This window comes from Bos indicus, chromosome 10 (genome assembly GCF_029378745.1).
Source record: "Bos indicus isolate NIAB-ARS_2022 breed Sahiwal x Tharparkar chromosome 10, NIAB-ARS_B.indTharparkar_mat_pri_1.0, whole genome shotgun sequence".
NCBI classification, from domain to species: domain Eukaryota; kingdom Metazoa; phylum Chordata; class Mammalia; order Artiodactyla; family Bovidae; genus Bos; species Bos indicus.
The window spans coordinates 37,675,546-37,693,940 of record NC_091769.1 but is presented as its reverse complement, the minus strand read 5'-3'; the positions used below and the strand labels follow the sequence as shown (position 1 = coordinate 37,693,940).

The window sequence follows — 18,395 nt, the reverse complement described above, 5'->3', positions numbered from 1 at the left end:
AAGACCATTTAGGAGGCTTTGTTACAGCAGCTGACATCTAGACTAAAGTGAAGAGAATGCATAAAAAGTGTAATCAGAGGTAGAAGTGATAGGTTTGGTTATTAATTAGTTGTGGCATTCTATCCCAAGGCCATCTGATCACCTTTTAACAGTGTATGAGGAGTTTGCTGTATTGTGCCTAATTAGAATATCATATGTTTAATTAGTATTTACTGTCTCTCCTTCTACCAGCTATCTGGAACTATGTACAAGAAATGCAATAAAATATGCTCTGGTTTCTGCCTTTAAAAAGCTTAGAATCAAGTTAGAAGAAACTAGCCCATAAATAATCAAATATCAAGTTATTTGGTTCACTTGATAGGAATAGATCACAGAAGACAAAATAGATTTTAAATGTTTTAAAGGCTAAAACTTGAATTACCAGTTCTATTTTGTGAGGTTAATGTAATCAAAGGTAAATGAAGTTAGGAGCCAGATTTTGGGGGCAAAATGATGGCAAATTCAATTGGGAATTATCTTTATTTTTTGTTTTTTTTTTAAATGGTCTTTAAATGGTTGAAAAGCCCCAGCAAAGATGGACTTTGAGACAGCGATTTGAGAGTTTTTACAGAGGTGTGAATTTTGAATCCTTGTTAGGGCTGGACCTTTTTTCTGTTTTGCCCACACTCCTGGAATGCAGTGCTTTGATGATGGGGCTCATCAAAAAGCCACGGCTGTTGACCTTGGCCTGTCTACCTTTGGGCCCTGAATGCCTTTCATCTATCTCCCCAGCATTTTAAGATGGTTGAGATTAAGGTTCCCAGCTGCTGCTCTTGCCGAGTCTCTGGGAGTTTTGTCTTTTACTTGCACCTAAAATACCTTTTTAGAATTTTGGGAAAGTAGGAAACTATGAACAAGATTGGTTTGGGTGTAAGGAAAGCAAGTCTAAAATCTGAAGTAAAGGAATGTTTATCCACATCCACATTCGGGATGTGACCATGCTGTGCTGACTGACATAAAGGTTCCTATAGTTTAACTTAATGTTATGAGAGAGAAACATAGAACCAGAGGTCAGAAAAAGGTCAGAATAACATAAAAGTTGGAGAATGAGAAACTGGTTGTCTAAGTAGTTCTCAAAGAAAATTTTGGAAGCAACCATGTCAAATAGACTACATACATTCTGGATGACAAAAATCAGACTTCTTGGGTCTTTGGCATGGAAAATGTATTCAAATATGGAAAAAAGATTTCTCTTTCATGTCATTGACTTAAGGGAGGTGAGAGAGGACATAAAAAGAGAACCAAATTCTAATTATGATCAGGATAGCATGGGTCAAAGATAGAAATGAGTTTATAACATAAGACTGTCCCCACTAGAATGGAGGAAGAAGGTGTCATGAGTACAGTGTTAGAATGGGAATGGCAGAGGTTGGGGAGTTAGGGATACAGAGTGGATATGAAAACTTACAGATGGGTGTTAGACTTTATAGAGTTTGTATCAAGGTAGTGATTTTGGATTAGTTGATGCTGAGGTTTTCCACCTAAGTGGTTTTTACTTCATATAATGGTGGCTTATTTTTCAGAACAACAAACGACTTGAAATCTTTGAATGCCATGGCCCTCGGGCTGTCAGCTGTCTTGCCACAGCTCAGGAAGGTGCCCGAAAGTTGCTGGTTGTGGGTTCTTATGACTGTACCATTAGCGTACGCGATGCACGGAATGGATTGCTCCTTAGAACTCTGGAGGGCCACAGCAAAACCATCCTCTGCATGAAGGCAAGTATAAAACAGGAGTTCATTGTCTGGTGCAAACAGAAGAGTTCAAATGAAGTTTCCCATGTTTTCTAATGCCTTATTTAGAATACAGGAGGTTACAGTCCTTTTCCTTAGGCCTGGAATCACCACAGGACGTACTGTTTTTTAGCATATTAATTGAGAGACAAATATCTTATAGAATGTAGATATACTCAAATGCTGTTCTAGGCTACTTCGTAATCATTCCAAAGAAGCAACAAACCCAATAATATGTTGTCAGTTCATCAGAGTACTTATTGGCAGCACATAAATTTCAGTTCAGAAAATTTGTCTGAGAAACTTATTTTATACCTCATTCATGCTCATCTCAAAATAGGGTGGAAACTAGAATTTGCCAATGTATATTACAAGTTAAAGGAAACCTCAGAACTTTATACTGAATCTCACTCACTGAATTTTTTTTCTTTAAGGTGGTGAATGACCTTGTGTTCAGTGGCTCCAGTGATCAGTCAGTCCATGCTCACAACATTCATGTAAGCCTTGTTGGTGTATCTTTAATAAAATGGTGGATAAAGCTTGAAGGGATTTCTCAGACCTCTTGCAATTTAAATTAAGCCTCCTTTCTAGTGAAAGACTTAATAATAATCCCTGTGCATAAGCTCTTGGATACTGTTAAGCACTATAGAAATCAAAATTCTTGGGGGCAGACTCAAAAGTCTACATCAGGTTTAGTTTGAATGTCTCATTTAAATGTGAGACATATTGAGCATCTGAGACTCTGAGAAAGTAGATATGATACATAGTTTAAAATAGCACAAATAGAAACGGCTGTGAGACTCTGCTTGGGTCATAGAGGCCACTTTTGAAGTTCAGTTCCTAGTCTGAACTTCTGAGGTTATTCAGCCTCAGGAACTTTTTGTCCAGATCCAGTGAAATGATAAAAGTGAATATACTTCGAACACTATAAAATACATACACACAGAGCTGTGACCCTTCTCTCTCTGTAACACTGGGTTCTCTCCATCAAGATACAGTGCATATATTTTATATAAGTAACAAATGCTTGTGAGAATACTTCACCTGTCTAAAATTAGTACAGCTACATGTGTGTACAAGTAGTCTCATCATTACCTCTTTTCGAATTACAGAATTATAAATCTCAAAAGTCAAGACTCTTAGAAATCAGTCTAGTAACTCTTGTCTCTCTTCTGATGCAGACTGGTGAGCTTGTCCGGATCTATAAAGGTCACAATCACGCAGTGACTGTGGTGAATATCCTAGGGAAAGTGATGGTGACTGCTTGCCTGGATAAATTTGTTCGTGTCTATGAGTTACAGGTAGAATTTAGATTCACTATTTTGTTTGAATGATTTGAAGAGATGGTCTGTTTGGATTTGGTGTGTATGTGTGTTTTTTTTTTTTTAATATGGAAAGGCTGGGGTGGAACTCAGAAATCTGTGTTCTTCATAAGTGTTGTAGGTAATTATGAAGTAGTTTGGTCCTTGGACAGCACTTTCAGAAATACTGCCCTGAGATACCTGGTCAGGGTTTTCTGGAGGGCAGCTGTAGCCTGTCACATCTGTGTGGTTCTCTGTGTATAATTTCAGGTTTGAGACTTTGACACTACACAGAAATTGGTGGGGAATTTTCCCTCCCAATTACCAGCTCTTCCCTTGAGGAGGAGGACTTATTAAAAAGATTGCTGTTCGATTATGCTTCTGTTAACAAGTGACTGGTGCTTCAGCTTGATACCTGAGGTACAGTTTTAAACTTGCAAAAGCCTTCAGGGACTATGCTTATTAAACACAAGGTATAAATAACCTTGATTCTCTTTCTCCGCCCCCCCCACCCCGCCCTGCATCCACTTAAGTCACATGATCGATTGCAAGTTTATGGAGGACACAAAGACATGATTATGTGTATGACCATCCATAAAAGTATGGTGAGTTTAATTTGCTGTGCCACATAATTTGCTTTTGAATGTGTTTACTAAAAATTCTACAGACTCTTAGTAATGTTACTACTTGTCACTTCCAAAAATGATATCTATTTTTGATATGCCTCATTATTGAATGTTTTCTATCTCTTGGTATTATAATATTGAGAAGTAACCCAGTAGTGCTCTTGACTATTAGATTTTTATTAAGAACTAAAATAGTTACAATAAAAATGTATAATACCACCATTGGATAGAAGATAAATTTAAGGTGTTTCCAAAAAAACAGGTGAATGGTGTTTTCTTCAGAGACATTATGATCTGGAAAATACATTGGAATAGAGTCAGGAGATTTGGTCATTGTGGCATGGTTATAGCAGACCTAAAAGTAGAAGCTAACTCATGTAACCCTACTAATCTTTGATTTATTTTATTTTTAAATTTTGAGGTTGAACCAGAATGGATATTTTTCTAACTTTAAGCTGTAGAGCCTTTGTCCCAGTGAAATTCAGAAGCCTGATATGTAATGCCCAGCAGAAGCCAGAGCTACACCAGTTAAAGTATAAGCAGTGCCTCTGAGCCCTACCACTTCTGCTCTCAACGACAGTCCCAAGAATGGCTTTCTAAGGAGCATAGCTTCCAAGTATCCAGACTAGAAGATGTATAAGATACTTTCCTATTATGGTACTCTGGGGCTGGTTTGGGTTTAGGTTTAAAGTTTCCTGTTGTAGTGCTACCAGCTTTTGACTCTTATTTTGAGGATGTTCATAGTAGTTTTATTGTGTGTTGTTTTAGTCTGATAATGATAAACATTTTTCTCTAGATTTATACTGGCTGTTATGATGGCAGTATTCAGGCCGTGAGGCTAAATCTGATGCAGAATTACCGCTGCTGGGTAAGATTTAAAACTGTTCTTGTCACCAGACTTAGATGTTGCCCAACCCCAGGCCAGTTTATAGATCTTCATTATCATTGGTTTAACATTTTCATATTGAGTCTTCCACCATAGGACAAATAAGCTTATTTTTTAAAAAGTGTATAAAATGCTTCTGTAATTTTATAGTGAAAGTTCAATCTTAAGGTTAGATACAAACTATGTTTAAGTGTCCATTCAGAGGTTATTTCCTTTGTGTTTTTTATTTTGCTTTATTACTATATTAATACATGCCTACAAAAACATCAGTAATACAGAAGTGTGTGAAAGAAAAGTAGAAGTGCTTATTTTCATAACCTGCCTACAATATTTTACCCATTCCTCAGGCATTTACATGTATTAGTAGTTTGGTTTGTTCATTGGTTTTTGAGAAGTAGACAAATAAAAATTTGCCCTCTTGAAGTTTTAAACCTCAGTTCACTAGACTAAATTTCATGGTTTTTATTTTAGAGTGGAGGATGGTGATTAAACCTCAAAACTTTCACACTGTTTCTTATAAACCTTAATTTATTTCATCAGTTCTAATAGTACTGACCAGAGAAGAGTGGCTGGCACTGAATTTTTTCCCCTAAACCCTAATCCCCTTTTCAGCATTGATGAACTGTATGCTCACATTTTAAAATTTGAGTTTAAATTTGTCTATGGCCTAATTACTTTTCAGCTTTTTATACATCACTCTCTTTGACTTTTAGTATTCTCAGTGAAGACAGGCAAAATCTAGTAAAACAGTATCCAAAACATACTTAATCCAAACCAGTATCCAAAATAGACTTATCTAGAGAAATGAGGAAAATACCTTCTGGTTTTGAAGCTGGGGCTATAAAATAGTGTTTACAGAGGGAAAATTAAAAATTTCATTACTGTTTATAAATGAACTTGTTAGAATCATTTCTTAAAAGCCTGTAAGGAAAAAAAGCCAAAACAAGAGAGTCTTTATGCTTTCTGACTAACAATTGAAATATAGCCACATTTATAATACAGTAAAAAAAAAAAAAAAAGATCACAAGACTGTGATTCAAGTGATAAAAATTGTGAGTAAAGACAAGCTTCCTTGGCAGTTTTCTGCCAGTATTTCCACAAGTGTAGTTTTCTTTATCATACATTTGTGTTTTCAAGTTTACAAGCCAACAATTCTTAGAATTGTTAAAAATAACTCAAGTATTACAGGAAAGCTCTTTGTCTTTTTAAATAAATGAACTGAGAAGCTCTTTTTATGATGGCAAGATAAAGAATTATTATGGTTTAACACGCTCTATGACAACCTAGAGGGGTGGGATGGAGTGGGAGGTGGCAAGGAGGTTCAGGAGGAGTTCATACCATAGGCTCATACCATGAGCCATAGGTTCATACCTATGGCTGATTCATATTGATGTATGGCAGAAACCAACATAATATTGTAAAGCAATTATCCTTCAATTAAAAATAAATTTTTTAAAAAAGAATAAGTATAGTTTAAATTGAATTTTATTTAATTTGCCTGTCAGTATTTGCTAACAGCTTCATTATTTAAAGATGTAATGGCTACATTAGAGCTTTGCCTTCTCAAAATACTGAACTGTCAAAAGACTTCCTAGTCTTTTCAAAGTTTCTGAATAAATTCATGATTAATTTGGTTGCCTCTGGCTTTTTTGAATTTGCCAGCCAAGAATAAATTAAAGAATAGGGGCTTACTCACAGGCTACAATGAAGAATATTCTCATTGCATGTTTCCCGTCCTCTTTATAACTTAACTCTTTCAATTCTCTCTCTCTCCAGTGGCATGGCTGCTCTCTGATATTTGGTGTTGTAGATCATTTAAAACAACATTTGCTGACTGACCATACAAATCCAAACTTTCAAACTCTGAAATGTCGCTGGAAGAACTGTGATGCTTTTTTTACTGCTAAGAAAGGATCCAAACAGGTATATCAGTGGGATTTGAGGTCAACCCGGGGTCATTGGCTGCTCAGAGCAGGGTTCAGTAAACCTTTTTTGCCTTATTAGAATGTTCAGACTTGCAGTAAACAGGGAGAGTGTAAGGATTTCTCTTTTTATTATTAATATTATTCACAGATTTGAGAGATAGCTTAATGAGGTTTCAAGTGAAGAATTAGGTAGTTTTTGAGAAAGTGCCTAAAGAGAATGTTTTCACTTGTTCCAATCCAGTAACTGAACCTAGAGGTTTATTACAGCATTCTTTTGTTAAGAACTTAAGTGCACAGTTCCATGTGAATTAAGAGTGATGGGTCCTAACTGCCTTTCATGGATCACAGATTAGACCTGGGAAGCTCTCCGTGGCTTTGACTTTCTTTTGACCTACTACCAACCTCTTTCTCATGGGTCCTTTTCCCTTTATTTCTAGGATGCTGCAGGACACATTGAACACCACGCTGAGGATGACAGCAAAATTGATTCATGAAGTTTTTTGCCTCCCATGTTGGGAAGTCTTTAGTTGAACTAATCTCATATCAGCCCCTTGCACAGGCCAATGTCCTCCTTTCTCCAGTGAATCAGGGAAGGAGAAAGTGGTTACTAGCCAGGCTTACTACTAGCATAAGTCTGGGCAGCTCTATGGGATGACAGGTTACACTTCTAAATTTTTGCTGGAGGTTTGTCAGATTTAAACAGATTTTTAAGGAGCTATACTCTTCTGGGACAGCATGGCATATAGTAATTTATGCTACTGGTGTTCTCCAGATGTTTATTAAAGACACAGATCTTAATTGGTTACCCAGTTTGACCCTAATCACACATGTATTTTATTGATTTCAGTTTGTGATTTTTAGTTTCTGTTCTTATGATGATTTAAACCGATAGTCACGTGTTTAAGTTCAAATTTGTTCAAATGTTAGGTTTTTAGGATCAGACTTAATTTCTCCTTAATTATTGCAATCAGTTAATTCTAACCACTGGGTAATTTAATTGGAAGCAAATATTTTCTTTTCTTAACAATTATGTACAATGTTTCAATATTCTCTTCTTAGATGGACAGAGCAGCCTTTAAATGCTAAAGGGACACACAGTAGATTTTTAACAGCTGGAGTAGCTGCTCTGCTGATTATATTTTAGGAGCTCAGGCAGCAGATCACATAATGACAAATCCTTGCACACAATAATTCCTATTGAACCTCCGCAGACTTTGACAAAGTCCTCGGTTCAAGGCAATGCACAGACCTACCATCTACTTGGAGATCTCACTGTTAGACCTGGGTACTCCCTGCAGGTATTGGCAGGCTGTTCAAACTGGACGTGTGCCTTTGTCTTTCCAGGTTCTGACCCTCCAAACGGGCAGTGGGTTTGAAACCTTTTAGTTTGCTTCATTGCCAACCCCTCTCCCATTCTCTGGTTGTGCCTAGACTGACAGCAGCCATCATATAGTTCCTCTGGGCTCATGAGGTACTTTTTACCGACCCACAGTACACAAATGGGGGGAATCAGGATAAAGCATCTGAATATAGTTTTTAAGGCCTCAAGCAAACTTCTTAAAGACCAGTGTATTGCCTTCACCTCCCCCACTAAGCTGAGAAGGAAGGGTGGAGTGGGATGAAGGGAAAAGACCCTCCCTGTCCTTCAAGAGCAGCCAAATGAACAAAGCCTTGACACTGCTTTGTTTTTAAATTCTCTCTGGATTCTTAAGTGAAGCCATAGCGGTGTTACTTTCTAGCTTTTTGTTTCTGTGATCGTCAAAACTCTAAAAGATTCTACAGAGAGAGGGAGGAAAGGAGAGAGGAGCCGAGTGCCACATACCGAACTCCGGATGTGATGCCCACTCTTTCCTAGAGGAGAGCAGCCAGGTTTATCTCCACCCACCTTAGTGTACACAATTCTTCTCCCATGTCTTCACTCAGGCTTTAGGGCAGGGGAACTTCACCTGGGGTTCATGGATAGGTTTCATGAGGGTATCCAAAACCCCTGGAATTGAGTATAAGACTAAGTAGCTGTTCTTTTTTTCCAGGAAAGCCTCTGGTGGTTTTTATTAGATCCAAAAAAAAAAAAAAAGAACTAAGCTGGGAGATACATCTAGATAATGAATGGCCCCATGAATTATTTACTTCTGTCCTTATGAACGCCAGGACTCTTGTGTTGACCACATTACTGAGATTTGCATGATATTTGAGAGAGCAGAGAAGATCTTGTTGCATAAAGTTTATGTGTGCTGTTTCTGTCTGAGAACAAGCATTCCCTTCTCTTACCCCATTTCCTGTACACGTGACCAGAGAAGCCAAGCTGTTCTGTGGGTTTGGGAATGGTGATTCCTAGCAAAGTACATTTGGATTTATTGCTAAACCTGGCGTTTTCCTTAGGACTGTAGTGAACCCACATTCCTACATTGGCTGAGCAGTGTGCTGAGAAAGTCTTGCATGCTCTGTCACATAGGTGCCCTTCTGTTCTGCCTGAGGACATGTCTGAAAAGATGGGAGTGGTGGAGCTTATGCACAGCAGGAAGGGGATATGTGAGGTGTTGGGCAGTTGTGGGGAACTGTTGTAGGTATGAACAGATTGATAGAATCAGTAAAAACTGATTTGAGCTTAACTTTGATAGAATCATGCACAGTCTATCTGCCTTTATGTATGCAGTTATGGATGTTTCTTGTACGTGTGTATGCGTGTGGGCACCTATACTTAATAATACTTCTCCCCATTTCACAGGAATTTTCTCTGAAGCCATAGCAATAATGTCTTTGTTTCAAGAATGTGTAAAACTCACTTAACACCAGGTTAGTGTACTGCCCTAAATGCACTGTTGTAGCCATCTGTTTAGAAATAAAGGCACCATAAGCATCTTGGCTGCTTATGGTTGTGTGTTATTACTTTTAAGTGTCTTCAAAGTTATGCAGAAGTCTTTTTTTTAAGTCTTCTATAATGTCTTGGCTGATTCTGGCCTTCTCTTCCCTCTCAGATTAGAGCAGTGGTTCAGGGCTTTGTGTTTGCTCTGATATTTCACACTTAGTAGAGGAAGGAAATTGTTACATGATGTGACAAAACACAACTCATTTCTTCTAAGGAATCGAATGTTATTTTTAATTACTTGTGTTTACTTCTGACAACAGAAGCCAAGAAAACCATAGCATAAATCCTTTTGTGTGTATATGCTAGTGTTTTAATGGCAGTTTGTTCTGATGAAATATCAGTGACTTCAAGTTTTATCATGAAGTTTTTAATCAGGTTCAAAATTTTGGCATGCGACTCTACTCAATATAAAGCAGTTAAACACAATGCAAACAAAGGGTTATCTTGACCTGATGTTACTTGAATTTGAGAGAACGTCATTATTACTACACTCCTGCTTTCGTGGAGAATTTTTTTTTCTGCCTCAGAAGTTGAGTGTTTAGCTCCTGAACTACCTATAATTTGTAGGCAACATTATTGCTATTTAAGTGATTATTTGCCTAACGAAGGGTTTTTTGTTTTTCTCTTTTTGGTAGATTATACAGTGGTCAACTTTAGTGACTAGGAATGTGGATGATTTGGTGGGAGTAGGTGTACAATACTTAGCGGAATGGTAATGGTATATTTTATGGAAGAGTTCCATTTGAGGGGAAATCAAACTATATTGTGAAGTGGGATTTAAGTAGCACGCCCTCTCAGGTTTGCCGTTCATATACGCTGACTTATAAATTTTGTACCTGTTACCTAAAGGAGAGCGCCTAAAAACTGTTAAGGCCATGCCTGCCACATTGTTACAACAGTGATTTTTATCCCAGCCACAAATCCTCAGGATCTTGAGGATTTCAGAGATGCTGTCTGAGGGTCAGAAACAAGCTGTGGTATAGGTGGTTTGGGTTATACTGAGTTCCATACATCAGTGGATGTGAAATCTTGATTAAACCAAACCTAATCAGACAGTACTAATCAGACAGTTACTAATCAGACAGTAACCACTAACCTCACTTCCAACCCCCAACTATGTGGCCTTGCTGGGTCACCTGGTGACTAACATTTCCCAGATTTCTTCTGAATTCACAGTTGAATTAGCCCAGTTGAATTGGGGGAGAAGGAAGCAAGGAGGAAAGGCTGTTGAGGACCTTTTCTCCTGCTTCAGAGAAGTACATGCCCTCGAGCTGCGCCAGTGCCCTTGGTGTCTTGATTTTTTTTTTTAATTGAATATGGATTAGAAGACTGAAATCAGATGACATTTGACTGCAAAATGTTTATAAGCAAATAGTTTAGCCTTCTTACATTTTGGTATAAAGCTGTGAACTTCCTAACTTTGTAAAGCAACATATAAAGCAAATATAAGAGGAAAATAAAGTACTTTTACTAATTGTTTATTTTTGTTACCTTATCTACATATTCACGGCCAGCCCTTTTCCATGTTGATATAGAGATCAAGAAGGAAATTGGGTGGAAAATGCAAGATGGTTATAGATCATGGTCCAGATAAGCACGGCACACACCTTCATTTAAGGGTTTGTCCAAGGTCATACAGTAGGTCAGTGTTAGTAGAGGAGCTCTGCATCGTTACAGTCAGCTAACTTGCCCCTCCAGTTAATAGGTAACCCATTTTTTCTACACCCAACAGCTATTCCCCTTCCTTTCCTGTATCTTGGAAAGTATTTGAGTGATTCCTGTGCTCAAGAAATAGCAAAAAGGCATGATTAAAGTGGGGTTTGGGATTTGTGTGTGTGTGTGGGTGTGTGTGTGTGTGTGTATTTTCCATTGCTGTATTCTGAAACTATAGCTCTATACCCAATGGGTGAGATTGGAGCTACTCAGTCTTGCTGTAGCTCTCAATGTGAGAAAACAAAACACAATCAAACCAGCAAAACATATGCCTTTATTGAGATGAACATTTTTTCAGAATGCAACCTAACTTATGAGTTAGATAACCCAAAATGTCCAAACCTCTTTTCACTGAACTAGTTTACTCCAGAGCAGGCCCGTCCTGAAACAGTCAGGCAGAACCAAGTGCTCATTGTGTTGCTGTCCCATGGGTGGGAGAACACAGAGATAATGGGGGGGGGACACGGGGTGGGGGGATCTAGCACCAGGAAGCACTGAGTGCCATTGGCAAATGCTTCTGCAAACAGCTGCAAGCATCTAAGGAGAGTACTTGTCTTCAGAGCTGAGGCCATCAGACTCCAAGCAAAGCTCTCACTGGCCTGTGGCTAGCGGAAGCAGACAGAGGCACTTGGCTCCATGTGGCACAGGGACAACACAGCTCTCCCTTCCCCATTCCTTAACTGAAGGGTCAGGCTGGGCCTGACAAATGGACAGATGCCCTAAGGCTGGGAGGGAAGTGAGTAGAGGAGGAACTAGACTGATGAGGTGCCTGGAGGCTTCCTGGGGGTGCAGCAACTGTGTCCTTTGAGGTAAGTGACTAGCTCTGTTGGGTGAAATTGAAATCCTGAGTGATCCTCCATGCCTTCGATGTGGCCAGCTTGGTTCAGGCATACATGGTGAGCTGCAGCCACTGCAAGAGGAAGTCCCAAGATCAGAATGCACATGAGACAAAAGAGCCAAGCCCTACATATCTAAAACGTAGAAGAAAAGGCCAGTCCCAGCATGCCAGACACGGAAGATTTCCTGAGAAGCATCCTTCCCACAGATCTCCCCTAGAAAGTACAGATTTTCCAGCATAAAGCCATAACTGAGGCTTCCTTAGAGCCTTCCCCCACTATGCGTTCCCCATGACCACATCCTGCTGAGCTCTGAGCTTCCCTTTATGTTCCTTTCCCATCCCATCCAATCCCATCCCTCCACCTCAAATTTTAAAGTGCGGGGGGAGTGTACTGTTAGGCTTTACCTCGAGAACATTGAGTTTGATGATACCGTCCCCATCCTTGTCAAATGCATTGAAAGCTCCTGCTCGGAAGAATGCATAGACCAGAGGCCAGTTACAGGTGCTCCCCCCCACCCCCGACCACTCCACCTTTTCTTAAGAGGACCATGTGCCCGGTGCTGCCCTTCAGCACCAAAATAGGCCAAAATATCACCAATAACTGCCCCTTGCCATCCCATTCTGAGCCTAAAGAGGGCCTCTTCACCTTTGTTCAGCCTGAACAGTAGATGGGTTTGTCCAGGGTCATATAGTAAGGTCAGTTAGTGGAGATTCCCTCCACCATAGGAGAGGGAGCAGGAAGGGCCTAAGAAAGCAGAAGGGTAGCTGTCCACTTACTGAACATGCCCTCCAGCCTGACAAAGCAGCAGATGAAACTGTCGAAGTCAATATTCATGTACTTGTCTGCATAGCGCATGGTAATGATATCGTAGAGCTGGTTGTTGAGGTGGAAGCCTGTTGGGGAGAGCACAGGAGAGGAGATGGGGGTGAGTCCTCAGGCCTGCTTGCTTTCTCCTTAGAACCTCCTTGTCACACTGTGGCCTAGGAGAGGAGAACAAGAAGCCCTTTCTCTGGTAGGGCCCCAGTGGCCCAGTCCTCCCCTCTCATCCCTGCTCCTTCCACCTCCCATCTGCATCCTGGCCACCCCATTTCTTCCCCATACCTGCATCTTTGACTGCATTGCGCATCTCGTAGCTGTTGATGGTGCCAGATTGGTCTGTGTCATAGTGTTTGAAAATTTTCTGGCAATAGAAAATTTGAGGACAGAGGTCATACACTCAACCTCTGAATTAGTCCCTTCCTTACTCCCACCCTTGTTCTCTCCTCCCACCTGCCACGTCTTAATCTTCTTCCAGAGGTGATGAAACTCTTGCAGGTTCAGTCTCCCAGAGCCATCTGTCTGGAGGAAGGAGGTCAGGGCTACAGGGCACATAGCAAAATCCTCCTGGCTTGGGAGCAGGCCTTCTGAGGGGCTGTGCAAGGGAGGTCCTCTATAGAAGGGCTTCGCCCAGGATATCCACCCTTGTCCTGACCTAGTGTTTAACACACACACACACACACACCCCGCCCCATGCTTCCCTAGTCAGAATCAGTGCCTGCTCTAGAACCCAGGGAACCTTTCTCTTAAAGACCACTCTGAGGTAGGACCTCAGAATCCCAGGCCTGAGGTTGAGAGCAGGGGCCAGTGTTCTCCCAACTGTGCTTCCTCCAACAGCTCCTTAAAGAGCAGCAGCCAGGAAGTTCAGCACAGGGCCTCCTTAAATCTTTCCTTGAGCATGAATTTGGGCCCCTCTGCTTGACTGGGCCCCCCTCATTGTTGCCCTAGCCCCAGGAGACTACACAGGGGCTGCTGACAGGGCTGGGAAAGGGTGGCAGTAAGGATACGTCCATGAGAGCAATCATGCTACGGCAGGACTCCAGCGTGAAGCCTTGTGTCTTCAGGTCCTTATCTGAGAAGTATGGAGAAGAGTGAGGAGCTGCCTTCAGATAGCTGGACACACACTGCCCAACTGCCCACCTGCCCCTGCAGAATTAAGCTGCTCACGTTTGTTCACAACTCTGTTAAGGACGTTCTTGAGCTCATCTGCGCAGATCTCCATGTCCTGAGGAGGAAAGGGGAAGAGAATCATGGCTCAAGAGTGCAGCAGCTGGTGGAGCATAGGCTTTGCGAATCAAATCCCAGCCGTCCATGCTTGTATAGTCCATGACAGGGCTGTTCTGTCATGGGGAAGCTGGGGCTTTTTTGAGGAAGACCCTGTACCTTCAGCTGTCTAGAGAGCAGTGGGCCCACCCAGTGGGTGTGTCGGTCTAGAACTCAAAGGACTTCACTTGTGGATTCCTGTGCTACACTCATATACCCCGTTTCCATAAAAAACCAAAATGACCTCCACTGAACAATAATGAAATAACTGGCAAATTGAGCAGTTCATCAAGGAGAGGAGTGTCTGAGTGAGTCAGAGTTGGAGGTACTCACATCGCCTGCTATCTGCCTGAAAATATTCCGGAATTGCCGCTGTTCCTCACTTTCCTGGTCGGTGTTGCCAGGCTCTAGCTGTGGAGGCACAAAGGAAAACTGGTTGGCAGGGACCAGGGAGATGGACAAACCCGAGAGGAAAGTTCCTTCTGGACTGAAGGAGCCAGGGTGACTAAACCAGCCATAGGTGGCAGCAGGAGCTGGGTACAGAGTCAATGCTCTTCTTTCTTGGTTGAACCTACTGATCTGGAGTAAGAATCATCTGGGCCCCAAGGACCCTTCACTCTGTACCTCCCCAGCCTAGCCAGAGGAGGTATATCAGCTGTGCAGACATGTAGACAGCCCCCTTGGTCCTCTTTCCCCCATCTGCACCAGCTGGAGCCCTCTCCTCCTTTTACAGCCTGACCATCCCAACCAAACCAGCCCCAGCAGGATGAAGCAGACCAGACCAATCTGATACCTCCAGCCATTTCTGCCATCAAGGCCAAATCCTCAGAGGACCCTCCTCCCCTCCCCCGCCATTGCATGGGCACCACAGGACAGAGATGTCCCTGGGTTTATCTGGAATCTTGCCTGCTAGTCTCACCTCCTATATACTTTATATGACCTCCTGTCCTCACTCCAATCTAACACTGTCCCCTGAGCTCTGGAGGACTCCACCTCTGGTGTCACCCCCCTCCCACTACTGTTCTTTATCTTCCCTGTTAATGACACCAGGAAATGAGCTGTTCTGTCTCAGTGTCTGTCACAGGCTTTGCATCCCTCTTCTTTCATCATCCTGGCTGGATGGGCTCCAGCAGGGAAGCTCAGCCCATCCTTCCCAGGACCAGCTTGGTGTGGCAGCCAATCCCAAGACATTCATCCAAGCAGCACCCCAAATTTTAGGAGAATTTGATGAGGGAAAATGTCAGTGGGACAAACCTAAACCTCTGGATGTTAAAGGGACACCCCACCCCTATGGCTCCTCCAACCCCCATGCACTCCAAGAGCACAGGCCTCAGTTGTGTGCAGGCCACCCCACTCATGCACATGCTCAGAAACCTGTGGGGATTTTGCTTGCTTATCAGGGCTTGTGTTGTCTTTTCCCTCCTCTGTTTCCTGGTCCACACCCAGCTCCTTGTTGCTGTTTGCTCGGTCTGAAACAAAGATGATGGGCTGGAGAGAAGAGGGGAGTGGGGAGGGGGCAGGAAGGAAACAAGGATTACTGGCTGAGTGGGCACATGAAGCAACCTCTCTCCTGGAGCAGCTTTGTCCAGTGAGGAGGGAAAGAGCAGAGCTGGGACTTCCTGAACCTCTGTTCAAGCTCCATCTCTGCCACTAACAAGCTGTGTGACTTGAGGAAAGATGCTTGATCTCTCTGGACCTAAGTTTCTTATCTCCTTGTAGAGTTATGAGGATTAAACATGGTAGTTAGTACATGTGAAAATGCTAAGAATCCTAAAAGCAGCATGGTATAGTGCAGTGATTTTCAAGTATTTTGTAGATTTTTTTTTTCAAATGGAAACCTTGTTCAAATTAAATTCCCCCAGAAGCTCTAAAAACTGAGCTTCTCTGCTTAATGAAGAGGGCAGAGCTCTTTTCCCTTGACACCCCCACATCACCATGGCAGCTACTAAGGCTTCTCCAAGGAACCTCTAGGACTTGGCAGAGGACACATTGAGGAAAGAACTGATTATCTACATGGTCACTGAGTTGGGTCAGAATACTTGACTGGAGTCGCAGCCATGCCCCTCACATATGAAAAATATCCTCTGGCCTGAGTTTACTCGTCCATTAATGGGGATGATAAAAACTGCTTTGCCCTTTTCATGGGGCTCTTGTGGGGATCACACAGTTACTGAATGTATAATTGTACTGGAAAAACATTTAAGATGATGCCCAAATATAAGGGGTATTTGTCAGACATGCTCATGCAAGTGAGGAGAATGTGAAAGGGTGGAAAGCGGCTGCCATGCTGTGGTGGCACTGGTTGAGGTATACATCCCATTGAGAAAGCCGGAGGAGGAAGGCAAGGCTCCTGTTAGCGGTGCAGAGAACAAGGGGACAAGCAAAATCTCTCAGTGCATAAGAGTTCCTGAGCACTCTTGAGTTCCCATTTGCTTTTCCATACTGTTCCTCTAGGGCAGCACGAATGGACAGACCATGGAGAGAGCTTCCCCAGCTTTGGCTCCCAGCAGGCCCCAAATACCTTGGCTTGCTCTTCTTTCCAAGAAAGGGGTCTTGTTCAAGTAACTGATACCTGTAGGGAATCTCAGAGCAAGTGTGGCTAGCAGTCTGAGGGGGGAAGTGTGACCATGGGGCATCCCTACCAGGCACACAACTTGGGGCCCAAGCATGGGTCTGGGCCACACAGGCCATGGAGTGTAAAGGTCCGGTACCAGAGAGCTGAGGGCAAGAAACATGGGTTCAGAACAAATATGGTTTCCAGTTCAAGTTTCCCCACTCATTAGTGGTGTGTCCTCAGACAAGGACTTCTGAATCTTTATCGTCTATAAAAGAGGGATCCTGACAGCACCTACCTTGTAGACACTGTTGTAACTGAACACAATGTATATTTTACCCCCAGCACAGGGCCTGAATATGCAGTTGGTGCTTGGTGAATGTCAGCTCTGGTCTGCACTAGCTTGGAGGACCCCTATGATGGATCTTTCCAGATGCTGTCATGAACACTAACACCAAACCTTGTCTGATGGCCTTTGGCTATTGCTCCATTGGTGTGAGGATGCCCAAAGGTCAGTCATTTCTGGATGGCACTCTGGGTGGTCAAACCAAAGTTGTAAAAGGGGTAACATTATTGTAGGCATTACTGCCCTGGAGACCACAGGGGAAGTTATCAGGTGAAAGGAGCAAGGATGGGGTTGATTGTAATCTCGAGTTCCAAAATTACACATAAAAGCTTTCCTCTGAGGCCCCTGAGATGCTCTTAGCATGCATGGTTAGCTTTAGTGATGATGTCCCTGCAGCACAGTGGTCTTAACCAGGACACCCAGGAGGGCAAGCTCCCCAGGTAGCTCTCCTTATCTTTCCCCCTGAAACCAGTCAAGTTGAGCAGCTCCTCTGGGGCCACGCATGTGAAGCTTCGCTTCCCCTCTCCCCTTCCCCATCTGGACATGCACAGCAAGCAGAGTCCATCAGGGCCCATGACTTTGAGGGGCTTAGTTCAGAGAGAGAGGTCACTATCTAGGAGGGAGTTGGCAACCTGCTTCACCTGGAATGAGAGCCCTGGCAGTGACAGCCACTCTGGGTGTCCTCTGCCACCCCCTTCCCCAGAAGGCTAAGGAAAAAGGAGTAGGGAGCAGGCAGGGAAAACAGGAGGAAGGAGTTGTCCTGTCTGCAGAGCAGGCACTGGTGTCAGAAGACAAGGCCCTCCCCCGCACTGACATGGAAATCCTCACACAACTCTGTCACTGCTCCCTGAGGACCAAGGCCCGTTGCCATTCCTGCAAGAATCAAGTCTGAGCTTAGCTTAGTCACACCCACTTCTGAGAAAGAAGAGGTTCTCCTGTGGGTTTTTGCAGGACCCCCATGTCAGGCCCATTTTCACTGGTTGGCCGTCCTCCCTTTCTCTTCTAAGCAGGCAGTAAAGTGTGGTGGTTCAGAGCACAGACTGCGGAGCCAGACCTCCTGGTTCCAGGGTGACTCTGCCACTGGCTGTGTGGTCTTGGGCATGTTGGTCAATCTGTCTGTACCTTTCCTTCCTCTGAAAATGAAGGTAATCATAGTACAGGCATCCCTTGCTTTATCATGCTTCGCAGATACTGCATTTTTTACAAACTGAAAGTTTGTGGCAATTCCATCTTGAGTAAGTCTAACCAGTGCCATTTTCTGAACAGCATTGTGTGCTTTGTGTCTGTGTCACATTTTGGTAATTCTTACGATATTTCAAACTTTCTCATTACTATCTTATGGTGATCTGCAGTCAGGATTCTTTGATGTTACTACTACAACTTGCTGAAGGCTCAGATGATGATCAGCATTTTTTAGCAATAAAGTATTTTTAATTAAGGCACATACTTTTTTTCTTTAGTATTAATGCTATTTCACACTTAATAGACTAT

At 42.5% G+C, this 18,395-nt stretch overlaps 2 protein-coding genes across 6 annotated transcripts in view; one reads left to right on the top strand and one right to left on the bottom strand.

The window, feature by feature from the left end:
• Positions 1-10,852, top strand: part of ZNF106 (zinc finger protein 106) — a 53,880-nt gene extending 43,028 nt beyond the window's left edge. For 2 of the 3 annotated variants that reach the window (XM_070797338.1, XM_070797339.1), the window contains 7 exons: positions 1,563-1,754; positions 2,204-2,266; positions 2,951-3,070; positions 3,604-3,675; positions 4,493-4,564; positions 6,359-6,505; positions 6,945-10,852. In XM_070797338.1, coding sequence (XP_070653439.1) covers positions 1,563-1,754; positions 2,204-2,266; positions 2,951-3,070; positions 3,604-3,675; positions 4,493-4,564; positions 6,359-6,505; positions 6,945-7,001 — 723 coding nt within the window. In that variant the 3' untranslated portion in view covers positions 7,002-10,852. Of the gene's footprint in view, positions 1-1,562; positions 1,755-2,203; positions 2,267-2,950; positions 3,071-3,340; positions 3,491-3,603; positions 3,676-4,492; positions 4,565-6,358; positions 6,506-6,944 lie in introns of those variants that run through there. The other variant, XR_011568817.1, reaches the window with a different exon arrangement.
• Positions 10,853-11,340: 488 nt separating this feature from the next.
• CAPN3 (calpain 3) overlaps positions 11,341-18,395 on the bottom strand; it is a 56,090-nt gene continuing 49,035 nt past the window's right edge. For all 3 annotated transcript variants that reach the window (XM_019968598.2, XM_070797346.1, XM_019968599.2), the window contains 9 exons: positions 15,379-15,492; positions 14,338-14,415; positions 13,909-13,966; positions 13,749-13,813; positions 13,195-13,263; positions 13,027-13,105; positions 12,702-12,818; positions 12,330-12,388; positions 11,341-11,996 (listed from right to left, as the gene is read on the bottom strand). In XM_019968598.2, coding sequence (XP_019824157.1) covers positions 11,970-11,996; positions 12,330-12,388; positions 12,702-12,818; positions 13,027-13,105; positions 13,195-13,263; positions 13,749-13,813; positions 13,909-13,966; positions 14,338-14,415; positions 15,379-15,492 — 666 coding nt within the window. In that variant the 3' untranslated portion in view covers positions 11,341-11,969. The remainder of the gene's footprint in view (positions 11,997-12,329; positions 12,389-12,701; positions 12,819-13,026; positions 13,106-13,194; positions 13,264-13,748; positions 13,814-13,908; positions 13,967-14,337; positions 14,416-15,378; positions 15,493-18,395) is intronic.